Source organism: Glycine max, chromosome 14 (genome assembly GCF_000004515.6).
Source record: "Glycine max cultivar Williams 82 chromosome 14, Glycine_max_v4.0, whole genome shotgun sequence".
Taxonomy (NCBI): Eukaryota; Viridiplantae; Streptophyta; class Magnoliopsida; order Fabales; family Fabaceae; genus Glycine; species Glycine max.
This window is the reverse complement of record NC_038250.2, coordinates 47093464-47120839: the sequence shown is the minus strand read 5'-3', so window position 1 is coordinate 47120839 and position 27376 is coordinate 47093464. Positions and strand designations below refer to the sequence as shown.

Sequence of the window (27376 nt, the reverse complement as noted above, 5' to 3'; positions counted from 1 at the left end):
GGATTGCTTTCTTTCCTTGTAAATAATAGATCGAGGGAAACATTGTTTATTAAGAATGTGTTTGCGGTAGAAGATAGAAATAGAGTAGATACAAAAAAAGAGTGAAAATAGGTGACAATAAAGCAAAAAATAAATGTGTTTGGTTGAATAGAAATAGAAAAAAATATGAGGAGAGATATAGAGAGAAGAGTGAAAATTAAACATATTTTTAGTCTTTATAATTTAGTATTTTTTATTTTTTGTCTTGGTAGATTTTTTTTTATTTTTAATCATTATAACTTATGTTTATTTTATTTTTTTTTATCTTTATAGCATTTAAAATAATATTTTTTTATTGTTCAAAACATTAACTATTTAAAATGTTTTAAGGACTAAAAACAAAAAAAAAATTCAAGAAATAAAAACAAAAATAATTTTATTAGGGCAAAAAGTAAAATAATATTAAATTATAAGGATAAAAAAATATTTAAACCAAAAAATAATACAAATTAATGGGTCCATCAATTTTAACATTATGTCTCACCCATATTAATTGTACCAAATAACCTTCACTACCCATTTCCATCTTCACAAATTTCTGTCTATCAAAACAAACAAAGTGTAAGTTTTGTCCGTTCTCTACTATTTATTTCTTTTCACCTTTTGCTATTCCAATCAACCAATGCTTACCAAGATAGTCAGGGTCGTCTGTTTGACTAAGTTTTTCTAGAAATACTTATAGGAGAAGAAAGAAATAAACAATTTTTTCTATAAATTAAAATGAATTTATTATTAACTAATTCGTAAATATTTTTTTATCATTTAAAAAAGATATATGAGAAATCTTCTATAAATTAACTAATAAAAAACTTGTTTTTACTTATGAAAAAATTAATCTCATTTTTTTCTTAAAAATATTTCTAAAAAAAACTTATCCAAACAAGTTGTAGGTAACTTATCATTCTGTGACAAGTGACTAAAACTATATTTGGAGTGTCATTCATTATACGACAACATGCATCCCAGACAGATCCAACGGTCAATTGCAAAAGACACTCCCAATTTTGAGGACCCCAAGTGAAAACTCAAACAACGCACTAAATCATTACCAATAACCTAAAATTGATGAGTCCTAAAGTGTATCACTGTTGAGTACTTGCTAAAATTTATTGATATTTATACTTTTCTTTGTAATGATGCTTTCATCATCATATAGAGTGTTTGAAAATTTAAAATCTCTATCAGGATTTGAGTAAGTTGCAAGATCTGTCTAGTGTTAATGTTTCATATGATTTATTAACTTTGACACTGAATGACATAATTTAGAATTTGAAAGACAGTAAGGAGGTATATAAATATAATAAGGGTCTTGTTAATTAGTATTTTTTGGGTATTAGTTAAGGAATTAAAGTAAAAAATATTTATTATGTGAATTATATGAGAGTATAAAAAAGATCATAAATAATGTAATTTTTTATCTTCTAATAAAAATATTTTTACTTTAAATTTCTTAACCAATATTATGAGAATCCTGATTATTTGGCATATAATTATTTATAAGGTCTAAGACATTTAATTAATTTTTTTTGGAACATTAATGCATTCGAGTTTGCATTTATTTGTTTGGCAGGAATGTTCTTTCGTGACACCAAATACGATTAACCATGCACTGGATGAGTATTAGTGATCGATATGGGTGTGTTTGTTTAAATGGATAAAAATAAAAAAAAAATAGATTATTTTTTTTGAATTAAAATAAAATATAAAAAACATAAATCTAAAAAAGATGTTTTTTTAATATTATTTTGCTCCTCTCTACTAAACACACCATACATATAACACATGACAAAAAGTTGTCACTTGTCAATCAAACTCCAAAATATTCTTGTGCAAAAAGTGTAATAGGCGTGTTATGAATATCACTTCAAGATAGTCACACACTCACAATCCAAAGTATAGGTTTGCTATAATGAATTATGAAACATTTTTATAAAGGCTAAGAAAAATTATTTATGATATGGTTATTTAAGAAAATAGATAAAGTTAATGTTATATCTTTCCATATAGTTGAAATATACTACTCCTGATATATTTAAATTAATTTTAATTACAATTTATATATATTGGTAAAATATACATCATTCGGTGAGGGAAATTAAGTTGAAGTACATAAAATAAACATGCCCTTTGAAGTTTGAACAATTAACACCTTCCCCAATGAAGGGGGCACTTTTTCCAACCATTCAATTATTGGATCTGTTCCATTCGTAAGCCATTACGAGCATTCCACTCATTTGTCGCCCATTGTTTTAGCCTAAAGTCTAAAAATCCCTACCACGCTACGGGTCCATTGCTAGTTATACCACCCCTAAAGTCTAATTTTTGCTGTTAACACTCTCATCATATTGGAATTCTATTATGTATACTGATCGAACCATGCATCATGCAAATTCCAAAGAAAAGCACTAAGATTTGACCTGGAGGGGAAAATCTATTATTGTAGCTCAGAAACGAAGGCATGCAGAGTCAAGTGTGAATAGGCAGTGTTTTCCACGCAAAAGATATGCTGCTTCGCACAAAATGAAAAAGAACAATAATTATGTTTATTATTTATATATTTACTTCTTTTTCTATTCTTGTTCTCTTCATTTCTTGTCCTGTTGATTTACTAATGTGTTTGGAATAAGTTTATGATGAGGAAAATTCAATTAAGTTTTTATGATAAATCTAAAACAATAAATAATTATTTCTATTTTTATGGTATTACAAGATTTTGTAGGGGTATAGAAAACACACTCTACAACTTTTACGTTCTTTATTATATATATATATATATATATATATATATATATATATATATATATATATATATATATATATATATATATATATTGATTTCTATCGCTTTTCCCTACACTTATCCATCCCACCCCCAAATGTATGTTGATTTCTTGAAGGTGAATCAATTGGGTGAACTCCTACCGAATCAAGTTAAGCAATGGGAAAGAATAATAAGTTGAAAGCAACTTTAATTTAGTATAAAAATCATATTATATGTCTTGTAAAACAAGAACTATAAAAATTAAATTAATTAAAAATTAAAAATTATATAAATTTTGCTAATGAAAATACACAAATCTTAACTTTAAAAATCATTATTTAGAATGAAATATAAACAAATTGCGGATAATTCATATTCATCGTGAGTTTTAATCTCAAAAGTTCGAGTCACCCATAGAGCTATTCACTTTTTGATTCCTTCTTCTGTCATAAGTTATTTTGTACATGCATATATATTCGTCTTAACATCAAAAGTGCATTAAATCAGTGGAATAGAGACTGACATTCTTTTTGTGAAGAGTGAGGTCAAAGACACATTTTGTCAAGTTAAAAAAAATCACTTTTCTAAAAAATACGATCAAAACTGTCAAACCAGACAGAGCACCATTTTTTTTTTAATTTTCACTGATTTAGACAGTTCTTAACCAATTTAAACAATTCAAAAACGATTTGTGTCTAACGGATTGCAAGGATGTTTGAATCGATCATCTGGTCGATTCCAAATTTAACTTTGAATCAGCTTTCAAAATCATACTCTATTTTTTCATGCCTTGGAAAAAAAATAAATCATGCTCCGAGTTTGAGAGAAAATAACAGAAAAAATATATATTTGGTGGACATATTAATTTAGTGATCGATCAATATATCTTTATAATTATCATTTTAGCTTACGTAAAATAAACTATTATAGGTATTTTTTTTTTGCATTGATTAAAAATCAATGCTCCAAAAACATTGATTAAAAATCAATGAATATTTTCTTTATTAAAGATTTTACTGAGTGTCTATTTGAAAATAAAGGCGAAAATGGACTAGTAATGTTATTTCATACAAATAATTTTTAATTCTTTAAGATACTGATTAGCACATTTCTCTTATATATATATATATATATTTACTATGCTAAATAAGAGAAAATAAAATATTAATTTTTCTTAATTTTTATTTCTTAACTTAAATGGATATAAATTCGTCCCATTCATCTTATTTTCTAATCCTTTTCTCTTTTTCTTTGATTCTCTTTCTCACCATTTTTCTTTTCAAATGATGTGTATAATTTTGTTTTGGCCTTTAATTAGAGTATAATCTGTTGTCTTCAAATTTTCTTCTAAAATAAAATTAGAAGATGATGGAGAATGATGCGCGCTGGAGGGGACACTTTTCCACGTGTTGCTGCATCGTCCGTTTATTTCTGTCCCAAAAAGCAAGATCATGTGGGTGACCTCACTCGCCTCCATATTGAGAGGGCTAAGCTTAATAAATTTTAGGTATATATTCCCTGTTCAAAACCATACGTCAATAATGCCACATTTCAAATTGTCATTGTCTAGAACAATAAAACAGGGATAATATTAATATGATTTCAGTGCAAGCAAAAAATAATTAATATGATTTCAGTTTGTATATAACCCATCATATTTATTATTTTTTCATATATTTTTCCTTATTTCTTACCGAGGTTTTAAACATTGGTTGTGGTGATACTGCGATTTTGTAGGTATTTATTAGTGGGATTTTGAAGGTATTTATTAATGGAATCTTACTCTCAATTTTTTTTTTCCATCTATAATGTTTAAATCTAAAACTTTATTTAAGGGATAGAACTCAATATCACTCAAACTAATGACTTGTTGATTTAAAGTAAGTATATTATCATATAAGAGAGATTAGAAAATAAGAAGTAATAAAATAATAGAAAAAAAAGAGAGAAAATAATAACAAAGATTGACTTTGAGTTTTTAAATCAACCTGACCTAAAATTATTTTATTTTAATTAATAGGTTTGAATTTTGGATATTCAAATACAATAACACTTACAGAAATATTATCACCCGTAATGATTAATTTTATTTACTACACTCATAGAACTGTCTCTTGTAAAAAAAAAAATAAAAAAAATGCACCTAATCCATGAAAAAAAAAACAGAATAAAAAAAAGGCTACGTTGACGGAAAAATTGACCCAAAGCATTCCCGTTCCACCCACCAAAAAACTCCCTACTCCCCACCCTCTCTCATAAACGAACATACGATGTTAAATGTTATTGGTAGTGACAAGAATAAGAGTAATGTAGGTGCAGGTGATATGAGAAAATCATAAAAGCCAGCCCCACCCCAAAACCAAAACCATCAGAAAACCCTGTTCTTCCTAACCCCCCCTTGTTCAAATACGAATCAAGTCTATAATAGACAAATACCATTAATTGGGACGTGGATGTTGTTCTATGTGGCGACAAAAGAGGGATGAAACTCAGAAACTTAGTGGGATACTCTTTTATCCTTATCAACCTCGTGATTTTACTCCTTCCTCACTTCACTGTTCTCAGACCCTCCCTGCACCCATTTGTTCTGTAGCTCATGAGAGAACAATAAACAACGTAACATATTAAGGTCTATGTGTTTGTATGTGCAAATAAATATGAAATATGTACATGGTGCAATCAAAATACTATGCCATATATGAAGAAAGAGTGGAAGAAATTGAGAAAAAGAAAGTAATCGGATCTTAATTTTATTAATAGTATTTTTTTAATGATGGGATGATAAATGATTTTTTTTTCTTTTTGACTTTTTAGAAATCGAAATGGTTAAAGTTGTTGCCACCGTACATAATAAAGAAAAAACAAAAGAAAGTGAGAAATAAAGTGCCCTAGACGAAATTACGTGGTTCTACAAGGGCCAGAAAGCGAAAGTTCCCCCTTGAATGCAAAAGTTTGAATATTTCTTCGTGGAGAGAAGGGAGGAAAAAATTATTGCAAGAAAAGAAACAGACAAAAAAGTAATGCAAAGAAATTGTTTCAGTACATTATCATGAGTAGATGAATCATGATTTTAGTGGATATGGGTCCAAAATTCCAAATTAAAGTTCAGAAGTGTGGTTTTGTTTGGAAGTGGCTAGTGGGTCTATGCTATATAATAACCAATAAAACATTAAATTATGGCTAGGTTATGATAATACGAATGAAAATTGTAAATTAATTTATAGAATGTAAGGAACGGTTGGCTAGCAGTCGTTTTCACCCTTTAGGTGGGGGTTACCAAAAATAAAACATGAGCAGCAATCACAAGGATTGCTTTTCTTTTCATTGAAGGTAGCAGCCTCAGCCTATGCCCTATATCTTCACTTCATTTTCTCGGGATAATTTATATGCAAGACAAATTAGTGTAGAATTTTTATATGTGCTCAACTAATTACAAATTATTGTTGAGTTATTTTTTAAAAATAATTATTATAAATTAATATAGTTTTATTATATATATTAATTAAGTTATAATTAAATATTAGTGATAGTATAAAAAGTTTACACTATTAACATATTCTAATTAAACTCAATAAAAATATGAAATTGATTTTCACACATTGTTAATACAGTATAATTTTTTTACACTTCAACAATAATGAAATATTATTTTAAATATGATTTTTAAAGTAATTAGCAAAAATGAATAATCTTATGATAATTTATGATTATCCAACAAAACATAACAGATTATAATATATAATTAGAAGATAATGTTGAAATATTTATGCTTCCAGTATATTTTAATTAAATAAAAAATCATTATGTAAAAAATTGTAAAAATATAAACTAAAAGGAACATTATTTTTTTTCAAGTGTTATCATCTCATAAATTAAGAAATGTCAATCATATATATATATATATAGAGAGAGAGAGAGAGAGAGGGAATTGAAGTTGATGAATAGAGTAGAAAGCTGAATAACCTACCTCAGCAAAAGAAAGAAAGAAAATGAAAGGATAGAAAATAAGCCAAAGTCGTAAAACTTAACAAGAAAATCTAAGAGAACAAAATCTTAGATCAAGTTGCAAAGGAGTAGCACCTGAAACAGAAGTGCAAGAAAAGCTGTAAATGATAGGCGCACGTGTGCATATTGTAGTTAGATTGAACCCAACAGATCTGATACAACCCCGGGGACCAGATGAACAGTACTGTTGCTGGGAACTAACTAGTTAGTCTTTAGTCTTTATATATAAAGAAGGATTAGACCTTCTTTGACTCCATATATATGTGTTTGTTGTTGTTGCCCTTGTTACAACCAGCAGATCCAAAACAAGAGACAAGGATTAAAGATAAAAAAAAATTTAAAAAAATCAAGATTTTAGTTTATAAACTTATGTGTTTAATGAATATTTCTACCAAACTAAAATGATAGTATATATCATGGAAGGGTCAATTCAATTCCTTGATTTCCTTCCATAAATTGCACTGTTTTGCAGGATGACAAACGGGGGAGAGAGAAAAAAGTAAAGAGCATACTATAATGGTATAGTTGTGATATTTGATTCTTCTTTTCCCATCTTTCTAACTTTCAACAAATTGTTTCCCAACTGCACCTCACTCATTGGAGCTTCATCGGGTCAAGACAAAAACGAAATGTCATAATGAAAGCAAATGAACGATGTATTCTCCACATCTCGCTAGTTTCCTTAATGGCATCATAGAAATATAGGCTATACCCAGTTATAATGTAAAAATAAAGAGGGAACGGATATGATTCTCTCCCTCTTTCTCCAACAGTAAACCCCATTATAAAGAAGATAGAAATAAAAACGAGGAATGAATTTAACATGAAAATAGAAGGCCTTGGACTCTTCTGTTAATTAAGCAAAACAAGGTGTTAATTATAATCTGTGCCTCCACCAGTCCATTGAGCTAGCTCATTCATGAAACACCAGAAAATAAAACTAAAGAGAAGCAAACAATTCACGTCATACAAGAGAAACCTAGTAATGAAACACCACTTCAAGTAACAGAATCAGGTAGCATGAGACTAGCTAAACCAAAAAAATAATCTCTGTGATTCTGATAAATCGTTGATAGGGGTTCAATTTTTAAATTAAAAAACTCAGATAAATTGTCATAACTAAGTAATTAACTATATATACATAAGCCATAACCACAATTAATTTCCTTAAAAATAAAGATAGATAGTAGATAGTAGCAGAAAATAGGAAAAAATGATCAAAATTATTAAAATTATACTATACGGCAGCAGCAGTAGTAACATTAGGTGTAGCAGTAGCAGCAGCAGAAGGTTCACTAACACCAGCTCCGTTAGTAGTGTTACCAGTGCTACTACCAGCACCGTTTGTAATAGTATTATTAGGACTACTACCCGTTATGGTAGACATAACGGTGGCTGCGGCGGTGACAGTAGTGGTGACAATAGTTCTCTTGCGTTTCTTCTTCTCGTAGGGGATTCCTCTTGCCTTGGCCTGACCTTCTCTTATCTCTCTGAGGTAAATTCGGACAGCCCTAGTTGCAAATGGATTAGACTCAGGACGGCCTCCATTTTCTTCGAAGGCCGCCCTGAGTCGTCCAATTAGGGCGTCCAGACTGCCCCAAGCCTGTTTAAGAGGACAGGCACAAGGGGCAGGTGGGTTGGGGTGTCCGAAATACGGGCACCCCAAGATGTGTACCTTAGTCTTCCCGAACTGGTCGAGGTACTTCAAAAACTCGATCACGTGCGCGCCACTGCACCGCGCCAGCGTCAATGGTGGCTTGTGGTTCCTCAGGTACTGCAAGAACGTGTTCCAGTCGCGTCGCTTCTGCGACTCGTAGCGGCTCGGCGCAGCCGGTGATCCCTCTGATTGGGGAGCCGCCAACGCCGCAGGCGCTGCCCCTGATGCAGCGTCCATGATGATCACTAACAACAACAACAACAACAAAAATCACAACCACCCTGTTGGATTGGTGAAATAGGTTATATGTTTTTTGGGAATCTGATGATGAAGTGGTGTTTCGGTTTTTGTTGAGGAGGAGAGGGAAGAAGAGAAGACGAGGGTTTAATTTATTTGGAGTTAAGAGAGAGAGAGAGAGAGAAATTGGGTGATGGGACGTAAAAAAGGCTAGTTGAATGAATTGAATGAATGAGAGGGAGAAGGGTTGAGTTGAGTGATGCTGGTGGGGGCGAGTGGCGAGCGTTTTGCACAGTGTTCACAATTTCACATGGTGGCCCCTCTTGACGTGACTACTTTACTATTCACCACGTTGGCCCCTCCACTCTCTTTCTTTTCTTCTTCTCCTTCCTTCCCTTCTTTTTTTTTACTCTGAGCATAATATTATTTGAAATAATAATTAATTTTCATTAAAAAAATATTAAATATTTTTTAATACAATTTATTTTATATTAAAAAATCAATCAAAATTTAAATTCTCAATCATTCGATAATAACCATAAATCACTTGTCACTTCTACGGATCATTCTTGATTTTCTCTCCTCCTCCTTTGCTCGTATATAATTAGCCATAACTTATACTTACAATTTTTGTACAATAAAAATAAGTAATATGAATGATGTACATAAAGAGTTGCAACTTCATACTCAAATCATCTTGTATCAACATTAGTCCTTCTGGTACCCGTTATTAATACCAGTAATCCTTTTTGCTGGTAAAAAATGATGTAACAAAGAGTAATAAAAAAATAATATTAACATAATTTTATATGAGTTTTGAATGAGGAAGGAATAATTCTTGATGCTTAATAATGAACTATACGTCACCTTACGTTATGAGTATTACACAATAGAAATACATTAAGATAATGGTGCATATTTTATTATTATGTAATAAGAGAAATCTGTAGTGTGTTGAATAATTTGTCAGTTTTTTTTATTTTTTTTGCAATTTGCAAGGGTTTGGGTGTGGTGGACACGGGTGTTTGTTGCGCGTGGGTTGGCTATATTTTTGTGGATACTGGATGCGATCACCATTAATGGAGTCTTGAGATAGTCAAATATTTCATGGCCATGTTGATGTTGCTAATCCCCCTTGTTGTTTTATCAATTCGGCATGGTATAGTAAGTGTGTCTTCATTTCTCATTTATAAAGTATATAGTATTCGAATAAAAAAATAAGTATATAGTATATAGTATATATAACTACTTGTTTAGGTCCGTGACTTCTCCTTCGTATAAAAAAAAAAGAAATAAAAATTTACGCACGCTCCCTCCTTTCAAAATTATCTACATAGTCCCGTACTGTAGTCGGAACGCCACACGGGGAAAGTTAAATAGTTTTTTAATTTTACAATTGTTTTTGTTTTTTTTTTTTAATGGGATGTCACTATAAAAAAAGTGGCATATCTCTATGGATAAAAATCATTCATAGATATTAAAAATATATAGATAAATATATTAAAGACTTTGTTATATAAATATCTTGACCGTCAACTTTTAAGAAACTTATAATGATAGATGATAAATTATAATATGTTAGTAGAAATTTTATATATAAAATTATTTTCATCTATAATTATATTTGATTGTTACTATATACGATTTCTACAATTCACATTATGCGTAGGTAAAAATCATTAATTTATATTTACAATCTCAAACTATAGGTAAAAATATTAATTTGTACCTACAACTTCTAACTATATCTAAAAATCATTAATTTATGCCTAATTATAAAATTGTAGATACAAACCATTAACTTGTACTTATAGATTTTAATCATAAGTAAAAGTCACATAATAAAAAATCATATTACTTGTTATCTATTGGGATGCTTTACATTTCTAAATTATTATTATTATTATTTAGTTATCTAGATAAAATGAATATCAATTATATCTCAGTTAATCGTCTAAGGTTTTACAAGTTCAAGAATTAATTTATGCAATAAAGTAATTGTCTTGCTTAAAAAAAAGTTCTAGTAGTTTTGAAATATTGGAGCAAACATTGAAAATTAAGAAACATGAACTAATCAAATTCTTTTCTCTCCGGGGATGAAGGAGAGAAAGGTCCATTTTTCAAGGAACATTTTCCAAGAAAATCACATAATCACAAAAACAAACATGAGTATTTATGTATTCCAAAACATCTAACAAAGATAAGATAACATCTAACATCTATAGTCACATCAAGTAAAATCATATAATCACAAAAACAAACAAAAATATTTATTTGTCAAAACATCTAGCCAAACTGAGATGATATTCAACATTCACAATAATCAACATAATAGTCACATTCAAGTAATAATCTATATGAACATTCATGAACTAAGTCAGCAACAAATTTTTAAAATGATCAAGCATATATTCAAGAAAAAAATGTCTTTCTAAAAATCATTACTTGGTTGTCTTCATTGTTGCAAGTCATTACAATGACATAAAAGAATACATATTAACATGTACAAATGAATATCTTATGCAAGTTGATGTGATAGCTTCTCAACTATAGTTGCATAGATATGTGAATCAATTAACTTGGCCTACCTGAAGCTTAAAAATCATATTAGAATAGAAAAAAATATAATAAAGCTTGATTAATTTGAGTCAATTCCCAAAATAATAAAATTCAAACTACCTATACACATGGTTCTAAATACATCACTAAAATAAATAGTGATAGAAATACAAAAAAATATATATATAGTTAAATCATACTTATATCTATGGTTTATCATATACCTGTAGGTATAAGTTACCTATGCCCATAATTTCTAATTCACCACTAAAACAAATAGTGTCTAAATCAAACATTTATAACCATATGATACCTATACCCATAATTTATCATATGTTTGTAGGTATATCAAGTTTATACCCACACTTTTAATGATGTCATTAAAAGTGTTTGTAGGTATATACCAAATTTCTTATAGTGCGAGTTTTACCTACACTAATCAATCATATACATAAGTTTTTTGGAATTTTACTTACATAAAATAGTTGTAGGTAAAAATTATTTTTAGTTTTAATGAATTTACCTACACCAAATAATGATAGGCATAAGTTACTAAGTTTTACTTACATTAATCGGTTATAGATAAAAATATTTTTGAATTTTACCTATATTAATTCATAAGTCTAGGCAAAAGGAATTCACATGCATAGATCATTTTTCTCATAATGTGTGAAATGTTCAGTTGTTGTCTGCCCTTCTTTGCCTTCAATCATGCCTTTTGGTTGTAGTTTATTTCTTTTTCCCAATTTATTTTTCATTTAACATAATTCATTGATTGTTTTATTTATTTAAATAATTAAAAGCAGGAAAGAAAAGTATACTAAACCCAAAAATGAGAGAGGGAAAGAGAGGAGATTCTTTTCCAATTGTTGAAGCCAATCGGCAATCTGACAATAGTGGTTTTCCCCCATTGTTTTAGAAAGTTAACTTAATAGTATATATAATAAATTTAGATAGAGTAATATGTTCCCATTGCTTACCCTACTCACAACTTTCAAAGGTCTGAGTATTTGATTTTTAGTCTGTCATCGACCATAAATTTGTTTGAACTTCAAAGATTTCAATTTGAAGTGACCAATTTTTTTTGTGTGCCAAAAAACATTCTCATCAATATTAGTAGTAAAATAATGACGTTCCACTTAATCAAATTGCAAAATCATTTTCCACTTGTTTTAAGTTTTGCTAACTGTATCTCATGTTCATCAATGATAAATAAATAATTTTCGATGAAAGAGATAGCATATCCATTTATTATCACTTGTGCAACATTCTAATTCATGAATGTACATAACAGTAATGACAATTTCCATACCTTTCTTAGTTTGGATAGTAATAATTAGGTTAAATTACTGATGATCTGTTACTATAATTTTATCATTTTTATCTTTTTAGTCCTTATAATTTGAAAGTTATTTTTTTAGTTCTTATATTTTACATTTTAATTTTTTTTAGTCTATATAGTTTAAAAGTGTTCTTTTTAGTCTTTATATTTTGTATTTTAATTCTCTTTTAGTCTCTATAGTTTGAAAGTGATATTTTTAATTCTTATAATTTGTAGTTTAATTACCTTTTAGTCCTTACTACAAAAAAATTATAAAAATAATTAGTTACAAATTAATTATAAATTGTCAATTTTTTATTACAAATTATCTTACGATAAATTAGTTACGAATTATTTGCTAATATTTTTGTAATTAATTGTAATTGATAATATTACTCATATTTTGATGGTAAGGACTAAAAAAATTAAAATATAAAATACAGGGACTCAAAAAACCACTTTCAAACTATAGGGACTAAAAGAGAATTAAAACAAAAATTATAAAGACTAAAACAATCACTTTCAAAACTATAGGGACTAAAAGAGAATTAAAATGTAAAATATAGGATCTAAAAAAATCACTTTCAAACTATAGGGACCAAAAAAGTAAGAATTGTAAAATTATAAAGACGAAATGAATAATTTAACCTAATAATTATCTCCTTTGCCTTACTCAACTTCACCCTTTTCTAACTTGTCTTTTGGTTGAATGATTCTTTAATGGAGGTAAGTATTGATAGACATTTTTGGTGCAACTATTGTTGATCCAAGTATCCAATTATATGAATTGAGTGCTTGAGATGCCATAAATAAACGCACAAATAATTTTTGTCTTCTTTAGTCGCATTTTCTTGTTCTATTTTTTTTTGTTGCTAAAACTGCTTTTTCTTATTTTTTAATACTTTTTATCATGGTCAAATTTATTACATCAATTACAATAAAAAAATATTTTTATTTCTTTGCTAACAATATTTCTCAGTATGGTTGGTTCTTTCACACTAAGAACAAAGCAAAAAGGTTTCCTTTCTTGAAGAATCTTTAATTTTTCCTTTGTTGTTCACGAAAGACTTCTTGTCTTGTGGGTTTCTAGAACTTCTTAATTAGTTTGTATTTTTCTTGAAAAAAAGCCTTTAGCAGTTTCATCAAATCTCATTGAGACCTCATGATTCTATATCTTGTTGGTTAATTATAGTAGTGACTTTGCAATACTCTTAAGTTGGGAAGAGTTCGACTTCAAATTTTTAAGGCATTGAAATGATGATATTTTATTCAACAAACCTTTTGATTTATAAATGCCTCATCAAGATGCCTTATTTGATTTATAACATCCATTAATATAGTAGAATACTCCTTGACAGATTTATCGTTCTTCATCTTCATCAACTTAATTTCTGTAATTATATTTCTCAGTATGAGGAGCCTAATATAGTTTCAACCTTATTAGTCTCTTCAATCTCATCTTGGAACTTGTCCTATGCTTTTTAATGTGCTTTTTAAGTCCATAATTTTGGTTAAAGTATGATTTGCAAATAGCTGATGACTTTTCTCTCGTGAACTTTCCCTCCTATATGCTTTTCCCCAATGATGGTTGATCGACTTGCGAGATATCACAACATTTCACAAACCTTGAGACTTTAAATAAAAATTCATCTTGATAGCTCAAATGTGATAGTTTTGTCTATTAAACATTAAAATCATAAGTGAAGAATTGTTAAAAATAGACATAATTACTGCATGAATAAACTACTCAACCTCACTATTTCTTCAATTCAAAAAATAAAAGAAAACAACTTAATGAATTTGAGTCATTTGATAACACATGTTGAGTTTAAGAAAAAAAAATTGAATTTAATTTTTGCAACACTCATCCTTAGAAAAAAAATAAAGAATTTTAAATGTGATTAATCTTGAGAATTAATTTGAGTTGCCAAAAAGATAAAAATTTATAGAAATACTTTAAGGTCTCATTAAAGAATTATAGGTCTAATTTAGATAATTAATTATTAAAAAAATGCCTTATGACAAGTATGACATGAGATAACTTTATCCATATATGAAGTCAATTTAAATGTCACTTTCGATTCATTATATTATAATATTTTTTTATTTTGATACATTAAATTTTTATTCTTAATGTTTTTGAAAGTTTCATTTTGATTCATATTAAATCTAAAGTTTTTCATCGATCTTGAGACTCAATGTTTGAGATTTATGTTGGGGGTGAGTTGTGGTGTGACTATGGAATGATGCAATAATATTATTTGGTGGATGAAAGTTATATATTATGTTAATAAGACACTATCATTTGTTAACAAAAATCAAAAGAAATTAATAAAATAAAACTTTTAAAAAGATAAAAGATCAAAATAAAACTTTTAAAAATATAAATAATTAAAATAAAATTTTTTAAAACATAAAGAATAAAGAAAATTCAAAAATATAAAATCAAAATAAAATTTCAAAAAACATAAATGATCAAATTAAAACACTTAAAATTTAATGTACTAAAATAAAACAGCAATAAAATATAATGGCTCAAAAATTAATATTTAGCCAAACCAATATAATAAAACTTGCACGGATAAAGTTAGAGAGATAATAAATTAAAAACGAATACATTAATATTTCATAAATGAGAATATCTGTTTATAACTTACAACCAATCTGAAAGTTATAATTAAACAAATCTCAACTACTACGAGGTTTTATTAACTAAAAGTAAATAGTAAATAGCAAGATTTAAGACTTACTCAAATTTCACATTTAAAAAGAAAACTCTTGCACAGCTATAAGTTTTAGAGATTTGTGTGATTTCAGTACTGCTGCTCTCCTTGCAAAAACAGTTTTGGCGATGGATTCAGATCGAGGATTCATAGATTGATATGATTTTTGAAATTCTGAAGATGAGATGTTTTCCACAACATTCAACTATTGAATCAAAGTTAGGCCACCAACCAAGCTACACACTTTAATTTGGAGAAGTGTGTGAGGAGCAAGAGAAACTAGTTTTCAAGGGATGAAATTAAACTGCATGGTTGGAGCAATGAGCAAGGGATAAGATTAAAAAAATTTAAGCTGTTCAAAATTTTTGCTTCAAGATCGATGCAAAGGTTAGTGTGTTGGTTAACCAAGATCCAATCAAAAGCAAATCTTGAGAAATGTTTGGTCAAGCTGGATAGTAATTGTTGTCTTTATGATATGATGCTCAAATAGTCAAATTCCAAAGACTCAATACCAGTACAGTGTGCATGGACCAAAGCCTTTTGGTTTGTCTCCACTTAGTATTCACATAACAGATGATCAAATGCCACTCAAGAACTGGTTGTAATTCCTTTCTTTGAGGGAATTATAAGGAGATGATCAAATGCTAGGACTAGGAGGAAACATACACTTTTTCAGAACCAACACTTGTTTCCTTTAATTTGTCTTTAATTAGGAAGTGCCAATGTAGTTTCTTATTCTTTAGCTGCTTCTGCTTCTATGTCTTGGTGGAACTCCCTAGCTCATTGTATTTCTCTTCATGTAGCTTCCTGTCATTGCAATTTGAGTTCTGTTGCTTTCTTTAAGAAAAACTATATATCATGCTTGGATTTGAGTAGTTTTCATACTCTACTTTAATAAACTAGTATTGTACATCAAACAAGATAACTATTTGTTTTTCTTAGTTGAAATTTATAATAAATATTTTATTATATTAATTATATTATAATTTAAATTTATAATAAATATATTTAACTATATAAATTATATTTTAGATTTACAATTGAGAAATCAAATTATATCTTTCCTTTTGGAATTCAATTATATCTTATTTTTAATTATTGAAAATTTATTTTAAGAAACTATATATTAAAATTCAGTTTAAAAATGAAGATAAAATATATGGTTAATCAAAAGAAATAAACAATTAAAAAATTAAGTATACAAATAGAGATAAATGGAGAATATATTTGAGATGATTTAGCTACTAATTTTGATAAGTCAGAAGAAGTTGTATGTGAAATACACATTTAAAGAAGAATAAATATTAAAAATGTCTAATTGTAAGAGATATAAGACTTTCACTTTTCAAATTCTGCCATGTAATTCATAATATAAGAATAAATTTATACTTTATTAATTAAAAAGAATTTAATTTTCATTGGGCAGTATAATTTTTTTACTGTCAACATTATATAACTTTTAAAATAGTTATATAAAATTGAGATTCTTATCTTATGTTAATTCAAAATTAAAATGACAAAGGAAAAAATGTATTCCATAAATATATTTAAAATTAAATTCTTGAAAAAAAATGTTTGTCAAAGGTTGTAACCCTTCCACTGCAGCAAACTACCCTATGAAAATAACATTCTGCAGGGTACTGAATTGGGTAGGTAGCCCTTGCTTGGGAATTAATGTTCCCTGCATGCCCAATAGTGATTGACACATAGGGCCGTATGAAATGAGTCATGATCCTGTAGCCTGCAGAAAATTGGAAATGACGAAACGGATAAAGAAACGGAAATTGCAATTACATTATCTTCTATATATCTATTATTATTATTATTATTATTATTATTATTATTATTATAATAATAAAACAAAGTCCTCCTTCACCACATGTCACCTCTTTTGGTGAAAAACAAAAATTTTCTCTCTCTTCCTTTTTGTCTTTTCTTTCCACTTTTCTTTTGTAACTCTTTTATTTTCCTTTTCTATCATCTATCTATTTTATATAAGAAATTATTATTTTTTATCATCTATCTTACTAAAATTTTCTTTATTTCTTTTTTCATTTTTTTCTTTTAATGTTTTTTCTTTCCTTTTCCTTTTACATTTTTTTATCCTTTTTATTTCTTTTTTGTGTGTTGTTTTTTCTTTTAATGTTTTCTCTTCATTTTTCCTTCTTATTCATCTATAATAAAAATAATATATTTCTGAATTCAATATCTATTAGGGATGTGCAAGTTCACCCGCCCCGACCCAAAATCGAGAGAAAAAAAGTACATTTCAGGTGAGTTCGAATGGATTGTCAGGTAAACTGGGTTATGTAATCGATTTGATACGGTTTGGTACGGTTGGGTTTCACGTATCGGTAATCAAACCCGATCATTGATATCACTTGCATATAAGATTTGGACCCATTCGTATATGGTGAAGCCCAATTACCTTCATTAGACACACCAACCTAGATTCATTTGCAAACACAACTCACTCAATCACACCTTAGCAACCCTAGTGCCGCTCTCTCATCATCACCCACTATAGTATAGGCAACTTAACACACCATATTCATTTGCAAACTTTTTTAAAATTAATTAATATATCCATATACTAATATTTTTTTTAAAAATGATAATTACAATGGACTAAGCCTTCTATTCACTAAGTTTTAAAATCCACTATAGTACATACAACTTAACCCACTATAATTGCTTATACATTCTTCTACTAATGTACTTCTACTTATAAATTACTAATGGGTTTTTCTCGGTATCATCGACACTCAGATTACTAACGACTAAACTCACTATATTACCTTCAAGTTAAAGTGGATTTAGTCCACTATATTAAAGATGTCTTTTTCAAGACTATCAATAAAATCTACCGACAAAGGTTTTCCAGAGGAACTTATAGCTCACTATTAGAAGTTTATATACAATGAATTTTTAGTCCACAATAATAAAAAAATATTCTTATAATGATGTACTCAAGTTCTCCACTAAGTCAAATGCCTAAACACTTGCGGGGATCACCTTTTGATAATGAGGTGATAGTAATATTTAAGTTCTCGACTAGATAGAATACACAAATACTTGGAGGGATCACCTCTTGATGATAAGGTGATAGAAGTACTCGAGTTCTTGACTAGAACGAATACCTTAGTACTTGGAGGGATAGGGTGTATAGTCGAGTTAATGTCAAATATTAAATTTCTAATTGTTTTAAAGTTAAATAAGACTAATTTTAATATAAATGTCGTAGTAGTTGTAAATAAGATATAAATGTTTTAGTTTTTTACTCATAAACAAAAAATTATTAAAATATGACTTTTAATATAATTAGTGTAAAAGTTAACAATCTTATCATATATGCGACAATATACTACTAATTGGATAATAATGTAAAAAAATATTTATATTGTGAATTTATTTTAATTAAATTATTGTTTTAAATCATTGAATATAATTAAAACCCATATCAAATTTAATCTTTCATAATTTTTATATTAGAACTATCGGTATAGTGAAGAAACTTTTTTCTTAATATCAAACAAGGAAATCCTAACTCATTGGCACGATTTCTAACCTATTATTGGGGGCAAATTAATAATTTAATTATGTCTTGGCCAAATAATAATAGACATATAATTGTGTAAATTTAATTAGTCTCAGTTCGCTGTTAGTTAGGGGACTGAAATTTCCTTTCTCACAAATGTCTCATTTTACGTCTCATGAATAAAAACATACCTTGTCAATTAAAAAATACACGTTGAATTTATTATCTTTTCATCACTTCTTTCACTCTCCAACAACATCCGTCTCCTTTTTCCTTAGCCTACTCCCTCCGTCAAACCACCACAGCAAAGGGCTGGAATACATGTTTTAGCCACTGATTATACAATTGGACAACAAAATAAAAAATTCAACACAACGCAATTGAGCACATATTTTTTTCTCTAACCAGAGGATTGAATAACCTTAATATAATATATGTGCAATATGCTACAATCATTACTTCTGATAATATAAAAATACAGGAACTAACGTCTTCCATTTTTGGCAGAATCCCTCATAAAATTAGTTGAAAAAAAATGGAAAAATAGGTGAAAAATTAAATCAAATGTGCCTAAGTATATCCCACAGCTGAGGATACTAAATCTAATGTGTATTTTTTTTAATTGATGTGTCATGTTTTTAATGGTGAGATATAGAGTGAGATGCAATATGTGAGACAGGTGATTTCAATCGGTAAGTTAGGAATGTCCTGTAGGTATATAAGAAAGAAAAATAATTATTATAATTTTGAAAGAAATTGACAAGTCGCAAAACGGATCTCAAATGCTATTTTTACTTATCATGTTCCATTGGCATGAAACACAAGATATGTGCCAAATGGATTAACAATAACGACTAATCAAAACATATTCTAAGATTTGGCAAATCCGCATCTATAGAAAATAGATAGCATTTGATCTAAATTTGACCGCGTGAACATCCATCTAATGATGTATTAGAGGATTCTTAATATTTTATGCTTGCATTTGATCATATCCAAATTAAATTTTCTGCATTAACCAAATTATAGTTACACAATTTACATCCCTAACGCTTAGTAGTCACTAAAAAAAGGATCCCTAAGAAAGCCAATTCATTAGCTGCCTAATTGCTTGAGAGGAGGCAACTTTTTTTTAATAATGATGATAATGAGATTTGAATTTAAGATCATGTGTAAATTAATTACTCAAACGTTTACCACTATTAGGTCAACTAGTGGATTTTGAGAGGCAATAATTGCCCTTCAAATATCATTTTGCCGCTTGTATTGTTGGCAATGACTTCTTAAATGGTACTGTTGTTCTAGTTATACTTTATTATATAATACTTGTTCACACTAGTGGACATTTGATTCCTCATCCCGTGACGCATTGTCTAGAATAAAATCAATAGAACATTTTATATCAAATCTTATTTGGAATCAAAGTACTAACGAGGGAAGTAATCTCGGAAAAAGATTCCACCCCAAACATGATAATATATATATCCATCTTTACCTCGTGTTTGCATAACTAATGGGTACTTTTGAAAAGGGGAAATGCCAATCAAAATTCACAAGTGACTTAATCCCATTGCACAAAGTCAAAAACTTTATCACAAAAATTAATCATTCATAGAAGCGTATGCATGTATCTGCAGTTTTTCAAGATACATCGCAACAGACACGAAAAGGAAAGAAAAGAAAAGAGGCCGACTATATAGCTAGAATCACAAAATAAGAGACATGAAAATTCCAATCACAAGCTTTTTTTCTTTTCCTTTATTTTAAATATCAACAACATAGAATGGTAGCAAATTACTATAAAGATTTGCATAATTATATCGTTATCTTAAGTTGTAATGCAACTCCCTTAAAAAAAAATTGAAATGCAATTCCTCTAATGAGTTGATAAGATTATTCAATATAATTATATTGTGATCTTAAATTATGTTAAGCAATTTTTTTGATGAGTTGATAGAAAATCGTTCACGTGGGGCTGTAATTTATTCGCCGATCTTTTTTTTTTTTTTACTTTCTGTTTAATATTTATATTTATATAATTAAAAATTCAGAATCAGTTTACAGACACATAAATTTTTTTAAGTTAAAATTTATAAGTATTTTAATTTACTATTTTCTATTAGGAATTAATAAACTTCATCATACTTTGAATTTCTTCCTTGCGTTTGCAAGCTACCAGCATATCATTTACATGGAGAAGCAAGTAAATAATAGAACCATTCTCGATGCTTCTTAAGTATACATAGTTATCATACTCACATCTTTTAAAGCCATTCAACACAATGAAGGTGTCAAACATTTTATACTATTGTCTTGGGGATTGCTTCAGACCATAGAGTGATCATTTGGGCAGGCACACCTTGCCTTCATCACCTTTTTTATGATACCTTTTGGTTGAGTCATTAAATTTTCTCTTCTAGTTCTCCATGCAAAAAAGTTGTCCTTACATTAAGTTACTCCAATTCTATGTCCTCTTGAACAGCCAAGGCTAATACCATTTTGATTGAGGAGTGTTTCACAGTAGGAGAGAACACCTCATTATAATCAATGCCCTCTCTTTGTGTAAACCCTTTTGCCACCAATGGTACTTTGAATCTAGCCTTTTCAACCCCTAGGATTTCCTCTTTCGGGTTGAATATCCACTTGCATCTGACTAATTTAGTCCCTTTTGCCTTGTCAACCAAAATCCAAGCGACATTCTTATGAAAGGAACTCAATTCTTCATTCATACCAGCAATCCAATTTTTAGATTGCTTGTTATTATCAACTTCCTCATAACTTCTAGGCTCATTTCCTTCATTCTCTTATGCAATATTGAGTGCAAAAGCAACCATGTCAGCATAACCAAACCTATTTGGTGGGTTACTGGTTCTTCTTTCTCTATCTTTGGCCAAGAGATAGTCTTGTAAATACGGTTGAGTGTTAGCACTATTTCGCTCCTGACTTTCAACTTTAACTTCTGAGTTTGTTGAACCACGTAGTGGCTCCACCTCTAAATGAATACTTTGGTCATCATCCATTTCTAATTGTTGTTGACTTGAGACTTCCTTTGAGTAAACACTTTTGTCTCTCTGAACACAACCTCTTTACTTATCATATCTCGAGGATGTCCTTTCTCCATGCACCATAATATGAACCATTTCACTCCTTAAGGGTATGATAGCACTGCAATACACAAGGTGCAAATAGCAGATGAAGATAAAGGTGCAGAACAAGCAAATCATTGTGAAGGAGAGGTGCGAATAGCAAGTGACACTAAGAGAAGGACCTTCAGGCCCAAGTACCTGCAAGACTACGTTTGAAAGCTTGAAGTCCCTGAGGATGATGCTGCAGAATCGTGCTTAACGGCTCTGATATTTTCATTCACCTTGATATTCCATTTAGGCAAAAAAGGACAAATTCGGTTATTGTAGAATATCAATATAAATACCCCTATGTAAATAACAGCATCATCAATAAGAATTTCACCTTCTTCCTCAATTGTGTGTTTGGAGGCTCTCCTGGTCCTCGAATTCCAGGAATCCTTTATCCCGAGTGTATCAATTGGTGCTCTCGTTGCTATGCCTGACTCCTCTAATGTCCCTACTTCCTTGGAAGATGCCGTTCTCAAGCTCGCGGCTCAACATTTGTCCATGGGTGAGACTTTGCAAACAGTAACATTCCAGTTGAATGAGATTTTGCTTCGTCTTCCTCCCACGCTCCCCACCCCTGTTCCACCTGCATCTACCCCCACGTCTTCTTCTTCACCTGCACAACAACACAGAATCAAAATTGATGTTCCTCGTTTCGATGGGAGTGACCCATCTGGGTGGATCTTTAAGATCACCCAGTATTTTGAGTATCATGCTACTCCTGAGGCAGAGAGGCTTACCATTGCTGCGTTCTACATGGACGGCCGCGCCTTGGCCTGGTTCCAATGGATGAACGACAATGGTCAATTTACATCTTGGCCTGCCTTTCTTCAAGCGATTCAGACTCGGTTCGCGCCTTCTCAGTACGAGGACCCGACCGGTGTCCTGTTCAAGCTCACCCAAAAGGGTACGGTGACCCAGTACCTCGCCGAATTTGAGGAGTTGGCGAACCGCATCATCGGCCTCCCTCCACCGTTCCTGCTCAGCTGCTTTGTGTCGGGGTTGGCGTCGGATATTCGCCGTGAGGTCCAGGCCCACCAGCCTTTGACCCTCGTGCAGGTGGCAGGCCTCGCTCGACTTCAGGAGGAGAAAATCTTCGACGGCCGCCCCACCTCACGCAATCGTCCCCACCAACCCACCCAGATGTACCCCCCACCTCCATCAACCACTTTCGTCCCTGTTTCCCCTACCCAGAACCCCAATTCCACCATCCCTCTACGCCCCATTCCCACCCCACCTCTGTTACTACCACCCACGAGCCCCAACCCCTCTCAGGTGAAACGCCTCTCTCTGGAAGAAATTGCTTCTCGCCGGGAGAGAAGGCTTTGCTTCACATGTGACGAGAAATACCACAGAGGGCATCGCTGCACCTCTAGGGCATTTCTCCTGGTCGCTGAGGAAGACGAAACCCTCCCAGGCCTTATAAACCCCCCTTACCCGCAACCCGATCCAGTTCCCCCTGACCCGACTGACCCATACCCGGCCCAGATCAGTTTTAACTCGCTGGCAGGACAAGTGGCGCTCGAAACGCTACGTTTCATGGGCTTCATCGGAGACCGCCAGGTGATCTTGTTGGTGGACGGTGGGAGTACCCACAACTTCATCCAGCTTCAGCTGGTCTCGGAGTTGGGCCTCACCACTCGTGATACCACTCCTTTGCGCATCATGGTTGGCAATGGCCAACAACTGGAGTGCACGCGTGTCTGTGAGGACGTCACCGTGGTCATTCAGAATACGAGGTTTACCGTTGACCTGCATGTATTGTCCATTGCCGGTGCTAACGTCGTCCTGGGGGTGCAATGGTTGAAGTCCCTCAGCCCCTTTCTCACAGATTACAATACCTTCTTCCACACCGGCAATTTTGTGGAATTAAAAGGGGACACTGAGACCACTTTGAACTTCATCTCCTCTGCCCAATTTCATCATCTCTGACGACACCAACCCACCAGCCTATACTTCCATGTCACGATATTACCAGAGCCCCCTTCCATCCAAGATGATCCTACTCTCTCTCCCCACATTCAAACTATCCTTGACCGTTACCACCCCTTGTTCCAATCACCCAATACACTTCCACCCCAACGAGAGACAGACCACCGTATCCATCTTCTTCCCCAAGCTACACCCGTCAATGTCTGCCCCTATAGGTACCCCCATTTCCAGAAGCAGGAAATTGAACAACAAGTTGAAATAATGCTGCAAACGGGTCTGATACAACCCAGTAATAGCCCCTTTTCTTCCCCGATCTTGCTTGTCAAGAAGCACGATGGAACCTGGAGATTCTGCGTAGACTATAGGGCACTCAATGCTCTCACCATTAAAGACAGGTTTCCGATACCCACGGTTGATGAATTATTGGATGAATTAGGCGGGGCTCACTATTTTTCGAAGCTCGATTTGCTTCAAGGGTATCATCAAATACATATGTCCCCTGAAGACATTTCGAAAACGTCTTTTCGAACCCATCACGGACATTACGAATTTCGTGTAATGCCGTTTGGGTCATGCAATGCCCCTTCATCGTTTCAGGCGACGATGAACGCGATATTCTAGCCATATCTCCAACGATTCATTATTGTCTTTTTTGATGATATATTGGTGTATAGTGCTTCCATGGCAGAGCATCTTAATCACCTCGAAATCACTTTTCAGGTATTACTCACCCATCAATTTGTTCTCAAATTTTCAAAGTGTTTCTTTGCGCAGACTCAAGTTGAATACCTGGGCCACATCGTGTCATCGGAGGGGGTGAAACCAGTGGCGTCCAAGGTTGAGGCCATTCTTCAATGGCCAATTCCGCATTCAATTAAAGCAGTTAGGAGTTTTTTAGGCCTTGCCGACTTCTATAGGCGCTTCATCAGGGGTTATGCAACCATTGCTGCCCCTTTGGTTCATATCACCACCAAGGCCCATTTCATGTGTACAGACTTAGCCCAAGACGCATTTGAGAAACTTAAGCAAGCTGTATCAACGGCCCCTGTGCTTTCCCTGCCGGATTTCGAGCAACCCTTCACCGCCGAGGCTGACGCGTCCGGTTTAGGGATGGGAGCGGTTCTATCTCAGCAGGGACACCCCCTGGCGTTCTTCAGCGAGCCTTTTCCACCAAAACTCTTGAGTGCTTCCACCTATGTAAGGGAGTTGTTTGCGGTGACAGCGACGGTTAAGAAGTGGAGACAGTACCTATTGGGTCATCGTTTCACCATTGTTACCGATCATAGAAGCTTGAAAGAATTGTTAACCTAGGTAATACAAACCCCAGAGCAACACACTTATTTAGCAAGATTGACGGGGTATGATTACCAAATAATTCACCGTTCTGGAGCTTTGAATCAAGCTGCTGATGCCTTGTCACGTATCCCAAAGCATAATTCGTCTTTAATGACCCTGTCGGTACCCTGCCTTACCTTTATGGAGGAGCTCCGCCGTCAATTGGAGGCTTCATCAGAGTATGTGTCACAGAGGAATGCAATTGGTCAATCCCCTGCCACATTTCCGGGCTACTCCATTGTTAACAATCTTATCTTGCATCAGAAACGCATATGGCTTCCCCAAGGCCTGCCATTAATACCCACATTGCTTACTGAATTTCACTTAACTCCAACTGGGGGGCATATGAGAGTGGCTAAAACCTTAGCTCGAGTCTCAGAAAACTTCAGCTGGCCTGGTCTTCGAAGGGATGTAACCAAATTTGTGACACAGTGTGTTGATTGCCAGCTTACTAAATACGAAACTAAGAAAAGTGCAGGGCTACTTTGTCCCTTACCAGTGCCACAAAGACCATGGGAAGACCTTTCTCTAGATTTCATAATGGGTCTTCCTCCTTTTCAGGGACATTCCGTAATTCTCGTGGTAGTTGATCGCTTCTCGAAGGGGATACACTTGGGCACCTTACCGGCTTCACACACAGCTCACATGGTGGCAGTGTTGTTCATGGAGATTGTCAGGAAAATTCATGGAATTCCCCGAAGTTTAGTCTCTGATAGAGACCCCCTATTTCTTAGCAACTTCTGGCGTGAACTCTTCCAATTGAGCGGGACGCAACTCCGGATGAGTTTTGCTTATCACCCTCAGACAGATGGGCAGACTGAGGTGATGAACAGAATCATCGAGCAATACCTGAGAGAGTTTGTTCATCGGAGGCCGCAAGGGTAGGGGAATCTTCTCTTATGGGTAGAGTGGTCCCATAATACTTCCTGGAACATTGCAACAGGGACCACACCTTATGAGATTACCTTTGGACGAAAGCCCTTCAACTTTCCAGACTACATCACAGGGACATCGAAATTGGATGCAGTCGAGGAGATGCTCAAGGACAGGGATGAGACCTTCCAATGCATCAGGAAGAAACTTATTAAGGCTCAAATTAAGATGAAGAAGTTCGCATATATGAAGAGGAGGGAGATGTCTTATCAGCCGGGAGATTGGGTTTTACTCAAACTCTGACCTCGCCGGCAATCATCAATGAAGGAAAATCCTGTTGTGCAAGGCAAGTTAGCAAAGAGGTTTTATGGGCCTTTCAAAGTGATTGAGCGTGTGGGACCAGTTGCATATCGACTTCAGTTGCCGGAAAATGCGTGTATCCATCCTGTTTTCCATTGTTCGGTGTTGAAGCAATTCCAGGGGACACCGGAGTCTGACATTCCGGTCCCATTGCCGGATCAGTTCCTTCAGAATCAACCTCTCATTTCTCCGCTATCTATTCTGGATTATAGGAGGTCCACCCCAGCAGACCCATGGCAGGTGCTCGTGCAATGGAAAGGGTTGACTCCCGACGATACTACTTGGGAGGATTGGGACACATTGCAGCAGGACTATCACCTTGAGGACAAGGTGATTCTGCAAGGGCCCCCGGGTGATAGCACTACAATACACAAGGTGCAAATAGCAGATGAAGATAAAGGTGCAGAACAAGCAAAGCATTGTGAAGGAGAGGTGCGAATAACAAGTGACACTAAGAGAAGGACCTTCAGGCCCAAGTACCTGCAAGACTACGTTTGAAAGCTTGAAGTCCCTGAGGATGATGCTGCAGAATCGTGCTTAACAGCTCTGATATTTTCATTCTCCTTGATATTCCATTTAGGCAGAAAAGGACAAATTCGGTTATTGTAGAATATCAATATAAATATCCCTATGTAAATAACATCATCATCAATAAGAATTTCTCCTTCTTCCTCAATTGTGTGTTTAGAGGCTCTCCTGGTCCTCGAATTCCAGGAATCCTTTATCCCGAGTGTATCAGGGTATCCCAAAAACATGCATTTTAGAGCTCTTCGTTCTAGTTTACCTTGCCTTATGTGAGCATATGCCACACACCCGAAAGTTCTTAAAATTTTAAGGCTTGGAGGGTGACCACCCCACATTTCTTATGGAGGCTTCATATTAATGGCAATAGATGGAATTCTATT

At 32.6% G+C, this 27376-nt stretch overlaps 1 protein-coding gene across 1 annotated transcript; it reads right to left on the bottom strand.

Annotated features, from left to right (window-relative positions):
• Window positions 1-7889: 7889 nt before the first annotated feature.
• On the bottom strand, window positions 7890-8987 carry LOC100780494 (protein LIGHT-DEPENDENT SHORT HYPOCOTYLS 6). Its single transcript, XM_003544258.5, has one exon. It carries the CDS (start codon window positions 8697-8699, stop codon window positions 8043-8045), a length of 657 nt encoding a protein of 218 aa, XP_003544306.1. The 5' UTR covers window positions 8700-8987; the 3' UTR covers window positions 7890-8042.
• Window positions 8988-27376: the final 18389 nt, after the last annotated feature.